Source organism: Branchiostoma belcheri, unplaced genomic scaffold, assembly GCF_001625305.1.
Source record: "Branchiostoma belcheri isolate BF01 breed outbred unplaced genomic scaffold, Haploidv18h27 scaffold4, whole genome shotgun sequence".
NCBI lineage: Eukaryota > Metazoa > Chordata > Leptocardii > Amphioxiformes > Branchiostomatidae > Branchiostoma > Branchiostoma belcheri.
In genome coordinates, this window is record NW_017804020.1 from 5844175 (window position 1) to 5864523 (window position 20349).

The 20349-nt window shown below is 46.5% G+C and overlaps 1 protein-coding gene across 1 annotated transcript; it reads left to right on the plus strand.

The window, feature by feature from the left end:
- The first annotated feature begins 1261 nt into the window (after positions 1-1261).
- LOC109476960 lies at positions 1262-20255 on the plus strand. Its single transcript, XM_019777978.1, has 3 exons — positions 1262-1827; positions 9994-16558; positions 16915-20255. Exons 2-3 carry the CDS (start codon positions 9999-10001, stop codon positions 20198-20200), a joined length of 9846 nt encoding a protein of 3281 aa, XP_019633537.1. The 5' UTR covers positions 1262-1827; positions 9994-9998; the 3' UTR covers positions 20201-20255.
- Positions 20256-20349: the final 94 nt, after the last annotated feature.

The following is a 20349-nucleotide window of genomic DNA, read 5'->3' on the forward strand; positions in this document are numbered from 1 at the left end:
TGAGCCTTGACTTTCTAGAATTCCCGAAATCGTAGACATGGGAGGTCAGCTCCAGATCCAGCACCAGTCTGACATTAGGAACTTCTCATTAGATGCAGATGTGGAGATGTCGTTCCGGAAGAGTTTGTGTTAGTGGGTCACCCGTGTCCCGGCGATCTCACCCCCCTCCCCACACACACCCCGCAGTGATTTCTTGGATGTCTTCTTATCATTAGTTTGATGTGAGTGTTGACAGCTCCTCTCAGAGACAGTAGTCCTTTTGTTGCCGAACTTATAGTTCGATTTGATTTCGAGGTTTGATTTCTCTACAAGAAGAGGGTCGTTTTGTTTCATCAATATCTTTGTCAGTCGTACGGTGCGGCAACAATGATGCACCAGACCTCACGTTATGTCCATCCTTAGCCTGGCTGCCAGACCCACAGCACACTAGCTGTGCACTCTGGATAAGTGAGCCTAGTGTGATGTGTGTCTGCCAGCCAAGCTAGACCATCCTCACACCCGTGAAAGACATCGCACACCGTATTTGTGGGGCCACGACAACCACCTGTCATATGTTCGAGGCCACGCGGTGTTTCCAACAATTTTACCAATTCGTACTGCATGTCCGCATCAGGTGTACAGCAGGTTCTCTACAGAAATAGCCTGGGTGCCAACCGATTTGTAACGGGGCTCTTTGCACTCGAGCGCCCGAAGAAATCGATTTTTGATCGGGCGAGCGAGTGCAAGCAGCCCCGCATCGGATGTCAAAACTTCGTAGCCTCTACCAGGCTTCGGGGTGCTGCCAGCCGCTTTCCGAAGCCTGGTAGAGGCTAGGAAATTCTTAGAACAGTCCTTGGTGTGCGTTGAAAGAAGTGTATTAGTGCGACGATTTTTAGTGTATTCTGACAAATCATATGGACTCCTGACTGTGACTGTCAAAGAACTTCGTACAATTCGAGTTCGACAATTTTCACGACACTCATTAGACTGTAGACGTAACATTGGTTTCACTGACAACGTTTGGAAGATCGCAGGGAAGTTCCAATACGTGAATGGCCTCAGATGACCCATAATTATAATTAATTATTGATCAAAAGTAACAACATTGCCTGAAAGGATAAGCCATTAGGTGCTAACTAATGCGTAAATGTAGATGCTCTTTCGTCATGTTCGTCCTCCTCTCCTATTTGCGGAGAGGACAAAAGAGACTCTGCAGCTTAAGTAGGTTGTGGTTTAAACCAGGCTATAGGTATAGGGGCATCTGTTCGTGAGACATGTAAAACCTATTCACTCGGCAGCAGCTCTGGTTACACAATACGAGCGGCGCGGAGTGCAGCAAAGGGTTCCGGTTTCCGAGTTCTCAGTCCGTCCGCGTTAGTAAAATTACCGAGTTTGGCGACAACAGAAGATCGTCCTAACCCCCGCGGACACAGCGGGCTGAGATGAAGTCTGCTGCGGGGTGCCGGGTCACGAGGTACATCGGGACTGGAGGGGTCTAATATTCCTGTGGAACCGGCGGTTTGGACGACGGACGACCTTAGATAGTGTCACGCTAGGTAAATAGAACAACAATCCGCTAGGATAGCCGTCCATCACTGCGGACATTTCGGACAGGAGGTTGTCACCACATCTGCTACTGTCTCTCAGACTGAAGAAGAGCGGCACAGCGGCACAGTCAGCTACTGTATCCAGATTTACGTCCCAACAACAGCGTCCTGTTTCTGCAATCAAAAGGGGGGCACAATCAAGGAATTCCGTCATCCTTCAAGTGACACGAGCCGGGACTGTCAGCCAACAAACACGAGCCGTGTTGTCATCTTGCTGGCAAATGCCACCGTGAAACACCAGGTAAGCATAGATACGGTCCCGATCATGACCTCGATATAGATACATCTCTATCTAACTACTAGTATGTCACGAAGGCCAGGGGAAGAATAAAGTAAGTACACTTCTGTCTGGTTTCTGGCCAATGCTTTTGCGATATTGTCAACATGCCAGTATTATTTCTGCCGGACAAGACAGACAGGAGAGGGGAGAGTGCTCGTTTCAGTAGCCTGGTTGCAAGGCGCAAGGCCACCATACAGGCAATAGCTCCTCGGCTCCAGGGTCAATATGTCCACAAGGAGATTTTACCACAGACCACTTTAGACACTGCTTCGCATGGTCTAACTTGGGGCTAGTCTGTGAATTGGCTCTGAGAACAGTCTGGCATCTAGGCTATCATTGTCGAGGATCAGCATAATTTGCTGGTGTCTACAGGATAACATATCACACCAGTAACAAGGAAAAACAGCGTCCCAAGTGGAGATAGCGGCGGGACAATACCAGCTGTTGACAGGCGACGGAAATATGACCAGACCGTTCATATTGGTATGTCACATACATTCATCGGGAAATATACAGTATGTGGAAAATCCTCCTCTACTACAGCTTCTATTGATCTCTACTACCTCAGTGAAAACATACCGTCTTTCAAAGGTCATAGCAGGAAGCGGGGGTAGGTTGAAAGCAGGCTTAGCAGTGAAGCAAAATAAACATATCAGAGAGAGTGGTATTCCCCTTATTCTACTGACTCGGGGGGCAGGGAAGCAAGGAATTCGCAGAGGGCATGACATCGTCACCTTAGTCACCGTGGTTTCTGACACTTGAGGAATCTTGAGGCAGTCACAGTGTCAGTAGGGGAATATGGTACAAATAGTAGAGTAGACTAGAGTCTACGGTCGGGTAGGACATCCGTCCTTAGATGGGAGGAGTTGATAGTTTTTGTGCTCGTCTGTATAATTTCGCTGATGGCTGTTGCCGATTAAAAAGACCGCAATGATTTTTTGTACTAGTTTGGACCATTGCCATCGCAGCCTTTTCTGGTTAAAAAGAGCACTCTCCCCAGCCTGATTTACGGAGTGTACACCGCACACTGTGCCCTCGTTTTTCTTCTAGGGCCTTCTAGCAGTGTTACGAGCGCCGCCAACATTCCCATCTGTCCGTTTGTGTTGTTTGTGAGGTATTCACTGATTCAGCATTGAGTGGGGCGAGATGTGACGACCACTGACAGAAGGACAGGAATGTGTCACGAACGGGAACAGAAAATGCCTTGTGGTCACCGTTATTTTACCTCTAGAGAGTAGGGCAGGGGGGGGGGGTTCTATATTGGTCGCCTGTATCCAACGGCCCGAACAGGGGTTCTGTTTTGGGTCGCGTTTGTGTGTTCGCACCTATAACTCACTACCCCTTCGACGGATTTGTTTTGAGTTCGGTACGTCGTTAGTTGTTGAGGTCGTAATGAAACATGTAGATTTGGAGTATTTCATGATTCGACAGCACTCATCCCCACCCCCGTGTGCCATGTGGGGTCGTCCATTGTTGAGAGATGTCGTCATCTTTGTGTATGCCGATGTGGGTTAATTCATCAACTTTTACAAAAATGGGGGTGGACAGGCCCAGAAACAAAACATCCCCAAGGCAGTTAATCCAAATTGAGGTCATTAACCTCATACGAAAGCTGACGTTTTATTGAAAAAGGTTATACCACACTACTTTCAGGAGGGGGGGGGGTAGTCTGTAGTGAACTTGATGGGTAATGCTGGTGTCAGAAACTTCCCAGCGTATTGATTGATCATTGATAGTGATGCTAGCGAGATGTCGAACCTGGAAATAGTAATTTACATTAGTATTAAGATATTGCTAGCTGTATTTTTTTACCCCTTTATTCATGACCTGTACTTAACTTGAAAGAGCATAAATGTACAATAAAGGGTCTTTCATAAATTGTCATATCACCCATCACCAAGTCCTGTAGTGTTACTGGTAACATTGCTGTATTGTGAGTATCTGAAGTTGCCGACAGACGTTGTCAACACTGTGCGCTATATACTTCCCGGAGGTTTAGAATCTCAGATTTCTTGTTTTATCAGATGTTAACGTTTTGGTTCACGAAAACTTCTGAACATCTCGTCTTGAAGTTATTAGCACCTTCACCAGGAAGGTTAATAATGTTTTCGGTCCCGTACGTCTGTGGATGATATTTGGGGTGTGGATAGGTGTCGACAAGTTCGGCGATGGGTCTCCTGTCGGCTTTCTGTTGCCAGTCGAGTGTATCAAAGTGTTTAAAATATTCGAGGGAGGATGGGGGGATCGGCCATGGTTGGCTGGTATTCGGAAATAGGTCGGGGCGTAGCTAGCAGTCAAATTTGACTCAAATTTGTTTAGGTTCGTAACGAAAGTTAGGCGTGGCCTAAATCTGGTCAGACTACTCCCAAACTTCAGCCGGTGTTCGGAAGACGCATCTGAATGTGTGACGGGATATCAGAAGAAGGTAATCTCCCCTCCAATATCTGGCCATATCTGCTAGGAGATGTAGATGCCCCCCTCCCCGTCAGTACGACTGAACAGACCCCGAGTGTCTGGAATTCTCCCCGGCGGGCACGTCCACGTGAAGTGGGCACTGTTCACAGCAGCTGCTGACATTTCAGAGACGACACAAGAGAAATAGCAGTTGTTGTAGAAGGTCGTCCCTGGAGAGCCGGGGAACCACTTGTATAGTCCACAACGCTAGCCGATAGGTCAGGGTGCTGTGAAGTATGGTTGGTTCTTGATGAGAGGTAATTTTAAGCCAATAAATTGTGCATTGGCAGTTGTGATGAAGATTCACGAATAATCAGTCAAATAACATCTAAGCCATCACAAACTTTCTAAACAACAGCAAAAACAAACGAAAACTTGTCTACTCTGTCCGCCGACCCCTAATCACTGTTTGACCTTCCAGTTCGGTAAAGTTGTTCTTGAAGCACGTACTATTTGGGTGTTTGAAATGCCGGGTCTGGTCGTGGCGGTATTTAATAGTGCTGTGTGTCCTGATCACCCCCGGTGCTGGGAGAGGACTGTGGAGAAGAGGTCATGTGGAAAGCTGTGTCTCATTAGGCCCTGTATTTTGCTGGCATGTCTGCCGAGTGCCAACTGAACAGACAATCATTGTTTCTCGTCACCTTTCTAAAGGAGGAAGTCATTCTTCTACCCAGGCAATAGAGAATTGAAGGTAAGAAAATACTGCGGACCTCAATAGTTTGGAACCTAGCACTGATTCCAGTAATGAAGAGTATCAGCGTGTCAGGTTGGACATTGGTGATAGGTCGTTCTTGTTCTTGTATCGTAAAGATGCCCAGATATGACTGAACATGATTAGGCTCCGGGGAGATGGGACGAAATCTTGACCTGATCTTGCAGGGTTGCAGGAAGCACGTTTTGTCTGAACGCTTCTCAGTCTGCATATCTGATGAACTACAAATCAGATTCCGGGATATCGGTATCATATATCAGGCCCTGTGCCATTGTCGCCAAACACGACAGCCAGGCCATCGTAGGCTCCCCGGTATCTCTACGGTGTGGGGAGCACTGCCCGCCCGCCCAGGTCTACTTGCACACACCGGGGTATTTTACGTGGTTGGTTTCAATTAGTTCGCCTGCGAAATACGACAATAATTAGAGGGGCAGATTGGAAATGTCAGGCCTATTCGTAGGTCTGGGGCCGGTAAAACACTCCTAAGCCGACCTGAGGAGAATAGTAACCAGGCTACCTGTGCTGTCCTATATAGTATATAGGCCACCGATGAAATTGTGGAAACAGAGCACGACAAGGCCGCGCCCCATGCACAAGTCGTTTGTAGAGAATTCCAGAGTTGTTTGTTCCTGGCCAGGTCCAAACTGAGAACTCCAACCGACAGACACATAATCATCATCGTTTGGGGCCTCAGGACTGGTGGTGAGCTCAGTTCTTTAATGTAGCCGTCTTCATGGGACTAGCTGATCTAACAAGCTTAATTGATTGATTGATAGAAAAGGTCTTGAAAAAAGTTTAATACTTTGTAATGCCACTGGTTGCCGTCCTTATGGGTAATGTAGGCTAGATAACATTTATAGTGGATAGCGGAGTGTTTGTACTATTTGTGTACTTTATGGAGGTCTTGCTTTTGGTCTGTCACAGCATCTTGAGATTGTGAACCATAACCACAAGACCACCTTGCAACCTTATGCAATAAATTATGTAAATGTGAAGCTCATTTACATAATTAAGGGTGAAATGTTTTATTGGATATGACTTACTTTTTTTACATATACAGTATGTATAATTTAAGGAGAGAGGACTATCTGAAATAGATTGTGTTATAAATGACAATCTTATTTTCATGATGAACGAGACGAAATTTCCAAAAGCTCTAAATCATTCATGTATGGATATTACAGGGATATTATTGGGCGATCAAAGGACAATGAAAAAATAAATGGTTACTATTCTGGATCCAGAGGTTAGTAGGACAATGCTCTGTACACTATCTCCGGCTTCCAGACAGAACAAACAGACAAAATAAACACCCGAGCTACTTCCCAAACAGTTGTCCAATGGACACGGTAAACTTTAAACTAGCCCGCCCACGAGTCAGCTGTCAGGAACAACAGACGTGTGGGAGGTCCGGGACGTGACCCCAACTTCCTAACTAGTACAATAACTACACGTGATATGTACAAGTCATTTGCAAAGCCATACCCGAGGGCTAATTGCACGTACAGGGTCAAAGAAGTAAAGTAAAAGATATAGATAACCGCTGTCTGATCAACTTATATAATGCTACTGAGTTTGCTATCACAGTTTGCTATTATGTTCTTTGAAGGCAGTGGGTAATGAAAAGTCTCACGTTCTGCATAATGATTGGGTTTTGTGATCTTCTTAGTAACAGTAGAAACGTAGTGATCTTCAAAACGGTTCAAGGATAACTGCTTGAAATAACACGTTTCTGTTATAGTCTCTTGGCGAATGCACTGACTACTGAAATGTATTTCATTTTCTATACTGCGTGTATTGGGCAATATTTTCATAATCTCTCGTGGGCACTTATTCTTAGTCTCCACCAGACTCCTTTGCAGGCAATCAAACTGGACCCTCTATGGCCGGCCAACTCCTTTTAGGCCGATTTCTACTATTTATTCAGCCTGCAAAGGAGTCTGGTGGAAACTAACTTATTCTTATCTTACGTATGGCGGACCGTTTATCAGACTCATTGTGATATGGATACTGTGCTGGTAGGCAACGAGAAAAGAATGGGCGATTCGGATAAAATGTGTAGTTCATGAACAATCAGGTCACGTCAACTACATTCTCCCACGCAGAGCAAATATATCCCGCGGCAATACTGCCTTGGAACAAACAAGCTCTGCGTGGGAGAATGGAAAATTCATGGTAAACATGACGATTAGAGATGGTAGACTACAGCCCTTCTTGTCATACACACACAATAAGACACATTATCATTTTTTTTTCATCACTGATTACTGTATCATTTCTTCACCAAAAAGGTTATTACCTTCGCCAAAATGGTAGCTTTCTTGTAATTGTGTGCGTGTTTCTGTGTGTCAAGGCTTAGATGGATTGCCCCTAATAATTCGTCAGTCATTATAAAGGTTAACGTTATTTAATATTTGGCAAAGCTGTGAGGTCGTTCGAGGTACTCAAGAAGTTACAGATGGGTCTTGGTATTTGTATATAGATGAGCAGTGTTTCTTGGTACTGCTGTCAAGCTTTCCGATTTGCACCTCATGTTCTGAACATTTTGAGTGGCCTTTTAGTAGCATCATCATTTATGTTACAATTCCGCAAAGATTTATCAAAACCGTGTCTAAACTTCATCCTTGCTTCAATACGTCATCCATTATAGCTCATATTTTGGGAGTTATGCCGTTAATATTGTTTTATGGCACTTGATGAAACCGATCGTGACAGGCTGCCGGTCTGAAAGATGTCGGATAGCTTGAAGATTGAATCCACTCTACTTTACAGTGTTTTATAATACTTCTTAGTGTTAAGTTAAACCGTATGCGTGCCGCTGTTCCACCATGTGAGCACTGTTCTTGGAATACCTGTTCGGCCTCTGTGCCGCCCGCCCTATGATAAAAGCTGTCGGTCATACAGGCGCCCGGCCACACGTTTCACAACCTTCTCCCGACCACCAATGAACCAAGGTTGCAGTCTGACTGCCAACTACGCCCCACCGGAATGTGCTTCTTACGACATTTATCCTTTCACATTTGTAAAGTAGGTCTTAAAAAGATGGAAAATGATATTATGTACATTAGTATCCTGGTAACGTCTGCTTTTTGTAAGACCGTGGAATGTAGATGATCCTGTAAACCGTATATAACCTGCATTCCTCCCGTGAAAAACAATGTCGCTTCTATGCAGAAGTAACGTTATACAAGGCGTGGAAGTCTGTCTTTGCTCCGTGACGGGTTCAACAGACTTGACCTCATTAGTGACAGAATGTGCAACCGCGTGTTTCCCCTGCCGAGAGCACCGGGAAAGATCCCAATACGCTGTGGATGGGTTTATTACACTCACCATGCCCATAACCATGCCCCCTCTCTAAAAGTCCAAGATTTTTCTTTAAAAGATGGACGGATTCGTATCACCAGCGAGGCTGGAATCGTAGAAAATCTGGTCACTTTGTCATTGAATAAAACGTTATGTCTGATTTTTCCTTTGAAAGCCATTTCAGAAGGTTCAGTTTTCAAAATTATCCTCCTAGATCCTCTAGAAAGTCCCTCAAAATCCTAGCTACGGGTATGTGCATTATTACAGTCTAGCCATTATACCTGTGGCCAAATGTCTTCTGTAGTGGTAAATTATTGTCCTTCTATGCGGGTTTACTTCTTTCAATCTACAAATAAGAATATTTCCATGTTTTCCTGATGTTCCAGTGATGAGTTGTCGAAGTTGTCATCTTTGATAAAAACATGTGCCCACTAGTGTTTATTTTATTCAGGTACACCAGATGTTCAGGTCTGGGTCTGTACCTAAATATTTTTACAAGTACAGATACGGGTATTAGGTACAAATCTCAGTGCTTCTCCTGACCAACTTTCCCTAGCATCCTGGAAATGTTCCACCCTTCAGTGTTGTACATCTGTCTTGAGTTTGTCGAGGTCGGACCTACACCTCTCAGGTAGCGTAAAATATAAAACATCCTGGACAAATGGAGACCGACAGACTGTTGCAAGGTGTTACTAGTATTACTTCCATGAAAAATGGAGGTATTGTCTTTAGTGTGGGTGCGCGCGTGTGTGTGCGTGTGTTTCATACCTGTAGTAGACATAACTTGGGAAGGCCTTTAAAGATTGTGATGATACTAGGAATGTGGAAATGTCATAGGAAGACAAAGGTCAATGTCAAATGTGGACCTCCTGGTGGATGACCTTGGTACTGCAGTAAATCTACCTGTTTTTATATTTTTTGTCGATCTTGGGCACGATAAGGTCTTGAGTTTATTTGGTGGCAGATAGCTTTTGGTGTCAAGAATTTGTGTAGTTGGTCACCCTAGCAGCTTGTTCTGGAACTGCAGGGGCTTATCTCTCAAAGTGGAGAGGTCCTAAAAGAAACATGTATTTTCGTGATTTTTGGTATGTAGGAAGGGAGCAGGCTGTAGTGTCGGTAAAGACGGCAGGATCGCCACAGCATCCTGTAAATCTCATCTGACATGTCTGATTGGGGACAGGTTTGTGGCGTTCCAACTCGCATCATTTGTGCAGATCTGTCTGCATGCTGACTGTCCATGTGGTCTGCATATGCTGCACTGGTCACCTCCGTAATGGAGGTTACGTTTTTAACTCCGGGAAGGTGGTTCCCCTCCTACAGAGGTTCTGTTTTGCGTTGCGTGTTTGTGTTCGCACCTATAACTCACGGCCCTCCTGATGGACCTGTTTCCATTTGGTATGTGGTTACTAGTAGTTATTGAGGTCTGAATAAAGCAATGTAAAATTTTAGCACAATTTTCAGGTAGTGCAGTACACCCCCGGGCTGAAAGTGGTGTGGTATGGCCCACAGTGATTCTACCAAGTTGCCGCCGTGCGTTGGTTGGTTGGTAGGTAGGTTGGTTGGTTGAATGGAATTGCGGTAGTATCTAATGATGTCTAATTTTTCATTATCTGTTGATTAAAGTAACTTAAACCTTACTTTCTTTATGTTTGTTACAGGTAAGATGAGGGAGGCACAGTGGTTTATCGTTCTTGCAGTTTACGGTTTGGCCCAGCGACTGCAGAGTGTCCATGGCTGCCCTCCGGAGTGCCAGTTTTGCAGCGAGGGGACCGTGCAGTGTTCGGAACAGGCACTCAAGGCGATCCCAACAGGCCTCCCGTCCTCAGTAACTCGAATCTACCTCAGCCATAATGACATCACCGTCATACCGGCATCAGCCTTCGCATCCTCGGGAAGCCTACAGTACCTACTCCTAGATCACAACAAACTGAGTGACTCTGGCATCAGCGAGAAATCATTTCAGAGCACAGCAAATCTAGAATATCTCTACCTGTCGGACAACCACCTGACAAAAGTCCCGCCAAAACTTCCTCAGTCTCTCATCCATCTAGATCTGCAGAACAATGTCATCTCAGCCATCTCCGGTCTGCCGTTCCTACAGCTCAGACATCTGGAGGTTTTGAACCTGGAGAACAATAGACTACAAAGTCAGAACATGCCAGCCAACGCATTTCTCGGGTTGAAGAATATCCGTACTCTGGATTTATCCAGAAACTCCTTCACGTCCGTGCCACAGTTAACTCTTCGTTCTGTTTCCAACACTCTCAGGCGACTGGACCTGTCCGACAACACCCTCGGTACACTACAACCGCTCTGTTTTAGCAACTACAAGGCCCTGCGCTCCTTGGACCTGACTAGAGCCGGAATCTCAAGTATCGACGCTACCGCCTTCCTGGGGACGTGGAGGTTGAAGGAACTACGCATCGACTTCAACAACCTGACCCGTGTTCCCACCGACGCGCTAGCCGAAATCGACTACTTAGAGGAACTTTATCTGACGGGAAATCCGATCAGTCTGCTGACGTCCACGTCTTTCATCAAACTTTCCGAACTGAAAACTCTCGACATAAGCCATGCGAAGTTGGGAACGTTCAACAAGTGGGTGTTTCGGAAGCTGCAGAAGTTAGAATTCCTGTCCCTGGCGCATAACCCGGGAATCTCCCACCTGGATAGAAACTCCTTTATCGACCTGCCAAACCTTCAGCACCTGGAGCTTCACGCGTGCGGACTGACCAATATTGATGCTGAAATGTTCCTTCAGATTCCTCAGCTTTCCTCAGTCAGTCTGTACAGTAACATGTGGAACTGTGCCAGCCAGCTTTGTTCCCTCAAGGACTGGCTGACGGTGACTAAAGTGATCGTTCCCAAGAAAGCCCACATAGCCTGTGAACGGCCAGCCGTGTTCCAGGGCCTGCCGATCATGGCGATAGACCGTACTACCATGTGCGTGCCCAACGCTCTGTACTCGGACTCTAATGCCGGTCAGTTAGTCTGTCCGCCTCGATGTGGATGTAATGACACAGTTCTCGACTGTAGACGAGCGGAACACAGGAAAGTCCCACGCAACATGCCGACCACAACTGAAGTCCTCTACATCCAGGACAACAAAGTGATGAAGATAACTGTCAAATCGTTCCGAAACGCCCACAAACTCCGTGAACTATATCTTCAAAGTAATTTCCTAACGAATGAACGAGTAGACGAGGGTTCCTTTTCAAGTTTGATTTCCCTTCAGACGCTCGATTTACGTAATAACCTCTTCGGGTCCTTCCCTTCTGAGCTTCTCCACGTGTCCTACGGTCTGAGAAAGCTGGATCTGTCAGGAAATCCCATCCCCGACGTGTCTGTAGAAATCTTGCGACATTTTGCAAAACTGGAAGACCTTGCCATGGCACATACAAACATCCGCAGTCTCCAAGTAGGAACTTTTGAGGGCTTAGAGCAACTGAAACAATTGGACCTTTCATACAACAAGTTCTCTATTGTCCCGTCTGGGATATTCGAAGGCCTGCACCACTTAAAGAGCATCTCACTACGAGGGAACCCCATAACAACAATGTCTGTGGATTCTTTCTCAGGGCTCACAAACGTGAGGGAGTTAGACTTACGGGAGATTGCGCTATCGTCTGTGCAGCGGGGTACATTTGGCGAGATGCCACAACTCACGACCCTGTTTCTGTCTGGGAACAAAAAACTCACGCACGTCGAGGATTACGCTTTCGGAGATCTACCACATCTGTCTTACTTAACTCTAGACGAATGTAGCATCAAAACACTGACAATTGAAGCTCTTTCCACTACGCGGCCTTTGCACCGAATCCTTCTGAACGGCAATCCCTGGACGTGTGATATCAACATTTGCTGGATGATGGCATGGTTGAATAGTGGTCAAGTGGCCAGTGCACATGGTGACGACCTGAGGTGCGCCACACCGCATCAAACAGTGGGACTGCAGCTTAGAGAAGTAGCCGGAACAATGTGCACCATAGTAAACACGAAACAACGCACTGGCATACCAGACTACCGCCCAATAATCAAACCAAAGGGTCCCAGCAAAACATTCGGACCTTTCCCTTCCCGTGAGAAGTACGTCCCCGACAGGACACGTCCTCAAGTACCTGACGAGGTCCTTCCTACCCAGAGCCCAGCACGTACCAATCCAATAGTTTTTGACACTGGTAACCACGCCGCTGACGCGGACAGAGACTCAAACATTGTAGTTTTGGTAGGACCGTCTGAGAGATGCCCCAAAGTCTGTCGTTGCAAAGACAAATTAGCAGATTGCAGTAACCGACTCTTATCTGTACTTCCCAAGACCCTACCCTCTGCGATTGTTTCTCTTCGTGTAGAAAGCACGGCCCTAGCCTCCATACCAGAAAAAGCGCTCGAAAATCTGGCAAGCTTAAAGTTCTTATACCTCCGGAATAACCGAATTACAAACGCCGGACTGCAGAGAGCCTCCTTTCTCGGTCTTGACCGCCTGAGGGGGCTATACCTTTCCAATAACCTGTTGACATCTTTTCCTTATGAACAGTTCGACATCTTATCTAAGAACATTGAGCTACTCGATGTATCGAGCAACCATCTTGGCAACCTTCCAACACTCGTGTTTCAGAGGTACAAGAACCTGCGGTCTCTGGTGCTGAGACGGGTGGGGATTACAATGCTTCCGCCGGCTACGTTCTTCGGACTGACCCGGCTTGACTCCTTGTTTCTGGATCATAACGTCATTACAAACGATTTGCGAGCATTGGGGGACGAGCATCTGAAGAGTTTGAGAATTCTCCACCTCAGCGGTAACCCAATCGTTAAGTTGGACCCCAACAATTTCAGCAAACTGAAAACCCTACAGTATCTTGATCTCAGCTACACTAACCTAAAGGCTGTCAATGTCCCCTTTCTTCCTGAGCTACGCTCTCTGCTTTTGGCGGGTAATTCAAAACTACGCCACCTCTCCAACGACACCATAGAGACATTTCCTAACATTGAGCTTCTGGATCTGCATGGTTGCAGTCTTGAATGGGTCGGAACTCAGCTGTTTCAGAAAGCCAGACTAGTCAAAGTTTACCTACACAACAACCCCTGGTCCTGCCGCGAGGAGATCTGCAGTATGGTAGAGTGGATTGAAAGCGGGAAAGTTGACGTGCCCCACACCGAGTCGTTACGATGTGCGGCTCCAAGTAAGTTCAAAGATATGGGAATACTGGAGGCGAGTCGATCTCTTTGTGGGGAAAATGATGGAGTTGACTACAGAATAACGGAGCAGATAGTCACCGAGCAGACATTTCCGCGATCTACTATGGGCAGACAATATACATCCCCGATGGTGACAACAATGTCCACATCAACAGAACGGAGTTTCACGAGTACTTACTCTGAACATACAGACTTTACCACGCCGACAACTGAACCTACAGTGCACCAGAGCACACAGCTTCAAACAACAAGTTTGCCTAAGGGACGAGGGGAGCATGGCAGCGAAAGCACAACTGCAGCAACTGGCAGTGGCGTAACATTATCACAACACTTTCCATTTAGTGACACGGAAACAGGGGTGATACCAACAACCCAGACACCGCGAAGGAGATATTATGACATAGAAGATGTGGAAACGGGAGAGGGTAGGGCAGGCAGCTTCTGCTCACCAGGCTGTACTTGTTACGGGTCGTCAGTGAGGTGCATACAGGCTGGTTTAAACATGATCCCAGTGGCAGCCAACACAACAAAGCACCTGTATCTTCAGAGTAACGACATTTCAGACCTTCGACCCAGTGTCCTACGGATGTATGACCTCACAAGCATGGTCCATCTCCACTTGGAGAACAACGGAATCTGTGATGACTGTCTTGTCTTCTCGGCCTTCCACACCATGAGGAAGCTGGAGGGTCTGTATCTTAACAACAACACACTGAGATCCCTAGCAAGTGTAGACAAGTTACCCTCCTGGCTGAAGTACTTAGATCTGTCTGATAATGTATTTGGCCATGTCCCTGACGAAACATTTGTCAACTTTACAGTACTAGTGGAACTAAAGCTAAACAACGTCAAGATCAGTAGAATTGATCCGGGTGCGTTCCTTGGCCTCTTCAGTCTCCGTCGACTTCACATGGATAATAACAATTTGTTTACTGTACCAACGTCCTCCCTTAGAGTGCTGGTGTCATTGGAGTACTTGTCTATGAAACAGAACCCTATATCCTACCTTACTGCGGGGGCATTCCGGGGACTCAACAAGTTAGAATACTTAGATCTGAGGGAAAGCAACATCAGCTTTATCAGTGAGAACGCATTTATTTCTCTCACTAACCTGCGCAGCCTCCTTCTGTCTGGAAGTAAGACGCTGAAGACTGTATCCGTTGGTACGTTCAGTAAATTACAAAGCCTGAGATCTCTTCAGCTTGATCGCTGTGGATTCAGTACCCTTTCACCTGAGGCTCTGTCTATTGCCAGGAACCTGTCGTGGGTGACACTGCATGACAATCCGTGGAAATGTCAGCAGGAAATGTGTAGACTGTATGAGACGCTGGACACTACGGAAATTTACGTCCCTTACACAGAAACCTTAACATGCCTTGCGTCCAACTCATCAGAGAGGCAAAAAATCATCGAGTACTGCCAACTCGGTACACGACTTGAGAATAATCGAGCAGTGAAGTGGCAAGCTCTAGCAGCGTTGGCTGCCAGAGAAATTTCAGAATCAGCGTGTCCAGGGAAGTGCACCTGTTTTGGGACAAGCGTGGATTGCGCTGATGGAGGCCTGGGAGCTATTCCTGAACATTTGCCGGATAAGGCAGAAATGTTGATGCTCCAGAACAATAAGATACTCGGGATAGCACAGGGAACGTTCCTCAACATGAAGAAACTACGTCGACTTCACCTTGACAACAACGTCATACGGAACAATCGGCTCTCCGTAGACTCACTGAAGGGGCTACAGAGTCTGGAAGGTCTGTTCCTGTCCAACAATGACCTGGCAGTTTTTCCCGGGAAGTTCCTGGCAGGCGTAGCTGACAGTCTCACGCAGTTAGATCTGTCAGGAAACAGAATCACGTCGTTATCACCAGGGACTTTTGCGAGGTTCGGGTCTTTGCGACAACTGTTTCTAAAGAATGTCGGGCTCAGAGTGATTAACAAAGCTCTCTTCGTCCCTCTCAAGAAACTAGAGGAGCTACTCCTAGACTACAATAACTTGACAGACCGGTCCCTGCTAGGACTTCGGTATCTTTACAACATCAGAAAACTGTCTCTTCGTGGCAATCCCATCTCAAACCTAAACCACTTATCATTTGTCGGCACTGGCAGGTTAGAATATCTGGACTTGCGGGAGCTCCAGATTCTTGTCATTTCTTCTTCGGCCTTCTCCGAGGTACCGCGACTTCACACTCTACTGTTATCTGACAACAGACGACTGAGAGGGATACATCCGTTGGCTTTTGTAGGCCTTAAATACCTGAAGTCTGTAGAGATGAATGGGTGCGCGTTGAAAGCCATCCCGCCTGGGCTTCTCCGAAGAATCGACACGCTAGAATGGCTAACGATACACGACAACCCGTGGGCGTGCAGCCGCAGGATCTGTTGGCTTGTTCGATGGATGAGCTCGTCGTCAGTAAAGGTCCCATACAGACACAGGTTGACGTGCAGTTCCCCTCGAAATCTCAAGGGGTCACGAGTGGATACATTACACATATGTGGAGCGAAACCAACGCCAGCGAAACCAACACATGGGCCGAGATTACATCACACTTCACCGTACACTGTGGCTAAAAGCTCGGCGATACCTATGACCGCATCCATGTCACCTGAAATATTAGTTACAATGTCGACGGTCCCCACACAGTCAGTAACAGAAGTCATTCCACTACTGACGCCACCGACCCCGACGCCTTTACCAGGTGGCCTTGTGGCAACACCAACAAAAGTGTCAGTGTCCCCCGATAACGGAGAGGATCGCTTACAGCCTGGGAGGACCTTCAACTCTCCCTGTCCAACACGTTGTCGATGCCGCGACCACTTCATCGACTGTGCCTTTGCGGGTCTGAAGGCCATTCCTGTAGGGCTTCCTTCAGGCATCCGGCATCTGTACTTGGACGGTAACTCCATCAGCAGGATAGGTCCGCGGGCGTTTGCCGGGACGCCGCGTCTGCAGGTGCTCCAGATGCAGAACAACAGTCTGACCAGCTCCAGCATCCACAGGAATGCCTTCGATGGACTGCGCAACCTCAGGTAAGCCATATGGTTTGGTTGAATGGACATGATAGAATAATCAATTTGCACCCACTAAAGCCCAGTTTACAGGTAGCCGACTATGGACTCCCAACCACTGCCAAGGAGCCTCATACTACACCGTTCATGGATATGGTCCATGTATCTATGTAACGTTACATTACATGTATACACGTGTGTGTGTGTGTGTGTGTGTGTGTATACATATATGTACACACACACACACACACATATATATATACATATATGTAATTGATGTTTGATTTGAAATCCATTACATTAGATATCAACATCTAATCTATTCTTCCTGGATTCATAAAACACAAATATACACATATATTCCCTCTCTTCCACAGATATCTCTTCCTGTCGAGAAACAAGCTGACAACGATCCCGACCATCTTGCCGAGCTCAGTCGAGTTCCTACATGTCCACAACAACCTGATCACCAGAGCTTCAGCCCTTACCGTTGTACACCTGATGGTCAAACTACCACGTCTGAAGCGGCTGACCCTACACAATAACCCTTGGAACTGCAACCAAGGCTTATGCTTCCTGAAGAAGTGGATGGAGAGCACAAACGTGTACCTCCCCTATCGGAGCAACATTACCTGTGCTGCCCCACAGAGTATACAAGGAAAGGTCATCGACAAAATGAGCAGTGCAGTGTTCTGTAGTACTAGGAGACCGCCTGCGCACAAGGAGAATGGAACATCGGCGACCATGAAGACTTCAAACGCCGTGTTGACGACAGCTGTGGCACCGACGGCACACAGCTCCACACAGTCACTGCTTCTTCATCCGACAGTATCTTTAACAACAACTGGTCCAAACGAAAATCACAAACCATCATGTCCAGAGAGGTGCCGGTGTAAACAAACACTGGTCCAATGCAGCTATGCGGGTCTTAAAACAGTACCTAACAACATCCCCCCGGACACAACCTTTCTCTACTTGGATAACAACCAGATCTCCCATTTCCGCCCAGATTCCTTTACCAACTTAGACAATCTCCGTGGTCTGCAGCTTCAGAACAATGCCATAGCAGATGGAGGGCTTGTCGACGCATTGAAGAAGTTGGACAATCTCCAATACCTTTACCTCAATGTGAACAAGCTGACACGAATACCAAGAGGGCTTCCTTCCAAATTAGAATACCTTTACCTGGATACAAATCATATCACAGACATCACCAGTGACCAGGTGGAGAACCTTCTGTTGGAGGCACCGTCCCTTCTAGCTATGACCCTTCATAACAACCCCTGGAGATGTGGGCAGCGACTTTGCCCGTTCTTACAGTGGTTGAACTCTACTGACATCCTTATACCAGAGAGGGATAGACTCATTTGCCAAAGACCTAGGAAAACGGAAGGTAGACGGATAGATGCTACGTGGGAGTATGTGTGCAAGCCAAGGGATCCACAAGAGCCAACCACAAGCGCGCTACCGTCACCAACCGTTCAAAGTAGCACATATTCTTATAGGACTGGCTTGAGCTTTACGACAAGCAGACCCGTATCAGACAGGACGACCAGCAAAGATGGGAATCCCGGGGACAATTCCATTGTTATCCCGGCAGAAGACAAGAATGGACATGATAGTGTGATAATGCCCGATAATGACCATCACATCGATAATCACCCGAACGTTGTAGACATTCCAACAAACCATGTGGTAGACCACTTTCCTGACAGTGACATCGATATTCACCATGAAACAGACCCCGAGCCAGGAATGGAGATTGACGTCGACCATTCCCGCAGAGTGGACGTCATTGATCTGCTTCCTGACAACAACATCCCCAGTGCTCCTACACCGGGCCCGACAAAGAAGGTGGATATGCACAACAAGATAGATTTCGACTCTCCTCCTCAGCCCACTCAGAGTGACCTTGAAGGATACATCCGTGTCGTTGACCTCATTGACAACACCATTGGGAGCAGTATTGACACCCACAAGAGTGACATACACCTGCCGGACATCCCAGAACCACTACAAGTAACTCCAACAGCTCTTAGCTTCAATGACATTGATAGTACAGAAAGGTGCCCCTTGGAGTGCTTCTGTGATGACTTTGGGTCAGTGGACTGCAGCAGTATCGGCTTGAGCGAGGTTCCAGTTAACATTCCTGCCACCACCAGACATCTGTACCTGGATGAGAACGAAATAACTGCACTTCCCACAGGGAGTATGGATAACCTCCAGGACTTAAACATCCTGGAGATTCACAACAACTACATCAGCAATGACGGGATCGGCAGTGAGTTCTTCAACTCGTTCGCGCATCTGGAGTATTTGTATTTTTCAAACAACCAACTTTTGCAGGTTCCTCAAGATCTACCACCCAGCCTCATTTCCTTGTATTTGGATGGGAATGGCCTGCCTGAAGTTCAGGCGGGTGCATTTGCTAACCTACCCAATCTAGTATGGCTGTATCTCCAAAGGAATGGTCTCAATGATGACAGCTTTGGTAAAGAGTCATTTCTAGGTCTGTCCTCCTTAAAGTACTTAAACTGCGAAGGAAATGAACTTAATGAAGTCCCAATTAACCTTCCTTCTAGTTTGGAAATTCTCGTCATGCAAAACAACAAACTGTCCAACATTAGACCTGGAGTATTTTCCAGCTTGACCAACCTACACAAACTGTACCTCTCTAACAATCAACTCAGAAGTGCTGACATCCCCCGGGAGGCTTTTCTGGGGCTTGTAAACCTACAGGACCTGGATCTGGCCAACAACTCTCTCACAACCATTCCACACAGCCCACCGAGCCTCCAGTACCTGCATCTAGAGAGCAATGACATTCACTACATTCCATCTTTTGCATTTTCCCATCTTTACAGTCTAAAGCACCTATACCTCAACCACAACTTTCTAACAAGTCATGGAATAGCCCCTAATGCATTTTCCGGCTTGAGAGACCTCGTCTACATTGACTTGTCGCACAATGACTTAGTAGAACCACCAGGCGGGCTTCCTTCAAGTCTCGAAGATGTATATCTTTCGGGTAATAATCTGATCCACATCCCTAGTGATGTATTCATGGTAAATGGTGAACTGCGGGGTCTATTCTTGAACAATAACACGTTGAATGACTCCAGCATTCATAGTGGTTCCTTTTACGGACTGAACAGCATACAATCCCTGGACCTATCTGGAAATGAACTGACCGTTTTCCCCTCCCATCTTCCAAATGGACTTGAACAGTTACACATCCGACGCAACAAGATCAGATCAATCCCGCAGTCATCTCTTGAGACCACTCCGAAACTGCGATCCCTGTACCTGGGAAATAACAGTTTGGGTGACACTGGCCTGGTGGCTGCCAGTTTTGAAGGTGCATTCCTATCCACCCTGGATCTGTCTGGAAATAACATGACAAAAATCCCTTTGGATCTGCCGTATTCATTGGAATATTTGTACCTCAACAACAACCACATTTCAACCATAAAGGCTGATATGTTGTCCAAGCTCAAGCGGCTAAGAGCCCTTTACTTAAAGAACAATGACTTAGGGAAAGGTAGTATAGAGGATAGAGCCCTAACTGTTTTAAGAAACCTGAGGTACATTGATTTGTCTCAGAACAGACTGAGTTCTGTACCTGTGAACCTGCCTGATGGGGTAGAGGAGTTTAATCTATAGGAGACTAAGGAGACCTTATTGTACATATGAGTTTTTTTTTAATTTGTAGCTTGATTTGGAAAAGATAAAGAGGAGGTCATGGGAAAGAATTTGTGGGGAAGAAAATACATTCATTTTAGGTATATTTATAACATAATGGTGCTGAGTAA

Excerpts from the sequence above, each read along its gene's own strand:
- LOC109476960 (XM_019777978.1), top strand. The coding sequence starts at position 9,999 with ATGAGGGAGGCACAGTGGTTTATCGTTCTTGCAGTTTACGGTTTGGCC. Across the intron at positions 16,559-16,914 it reads GATGGACTGCGCAACCTCAG|ATATCTCTTCCTGTCGAGAA; the intron begins GTAAGCCATATG and ends TCTCTTCCACAG.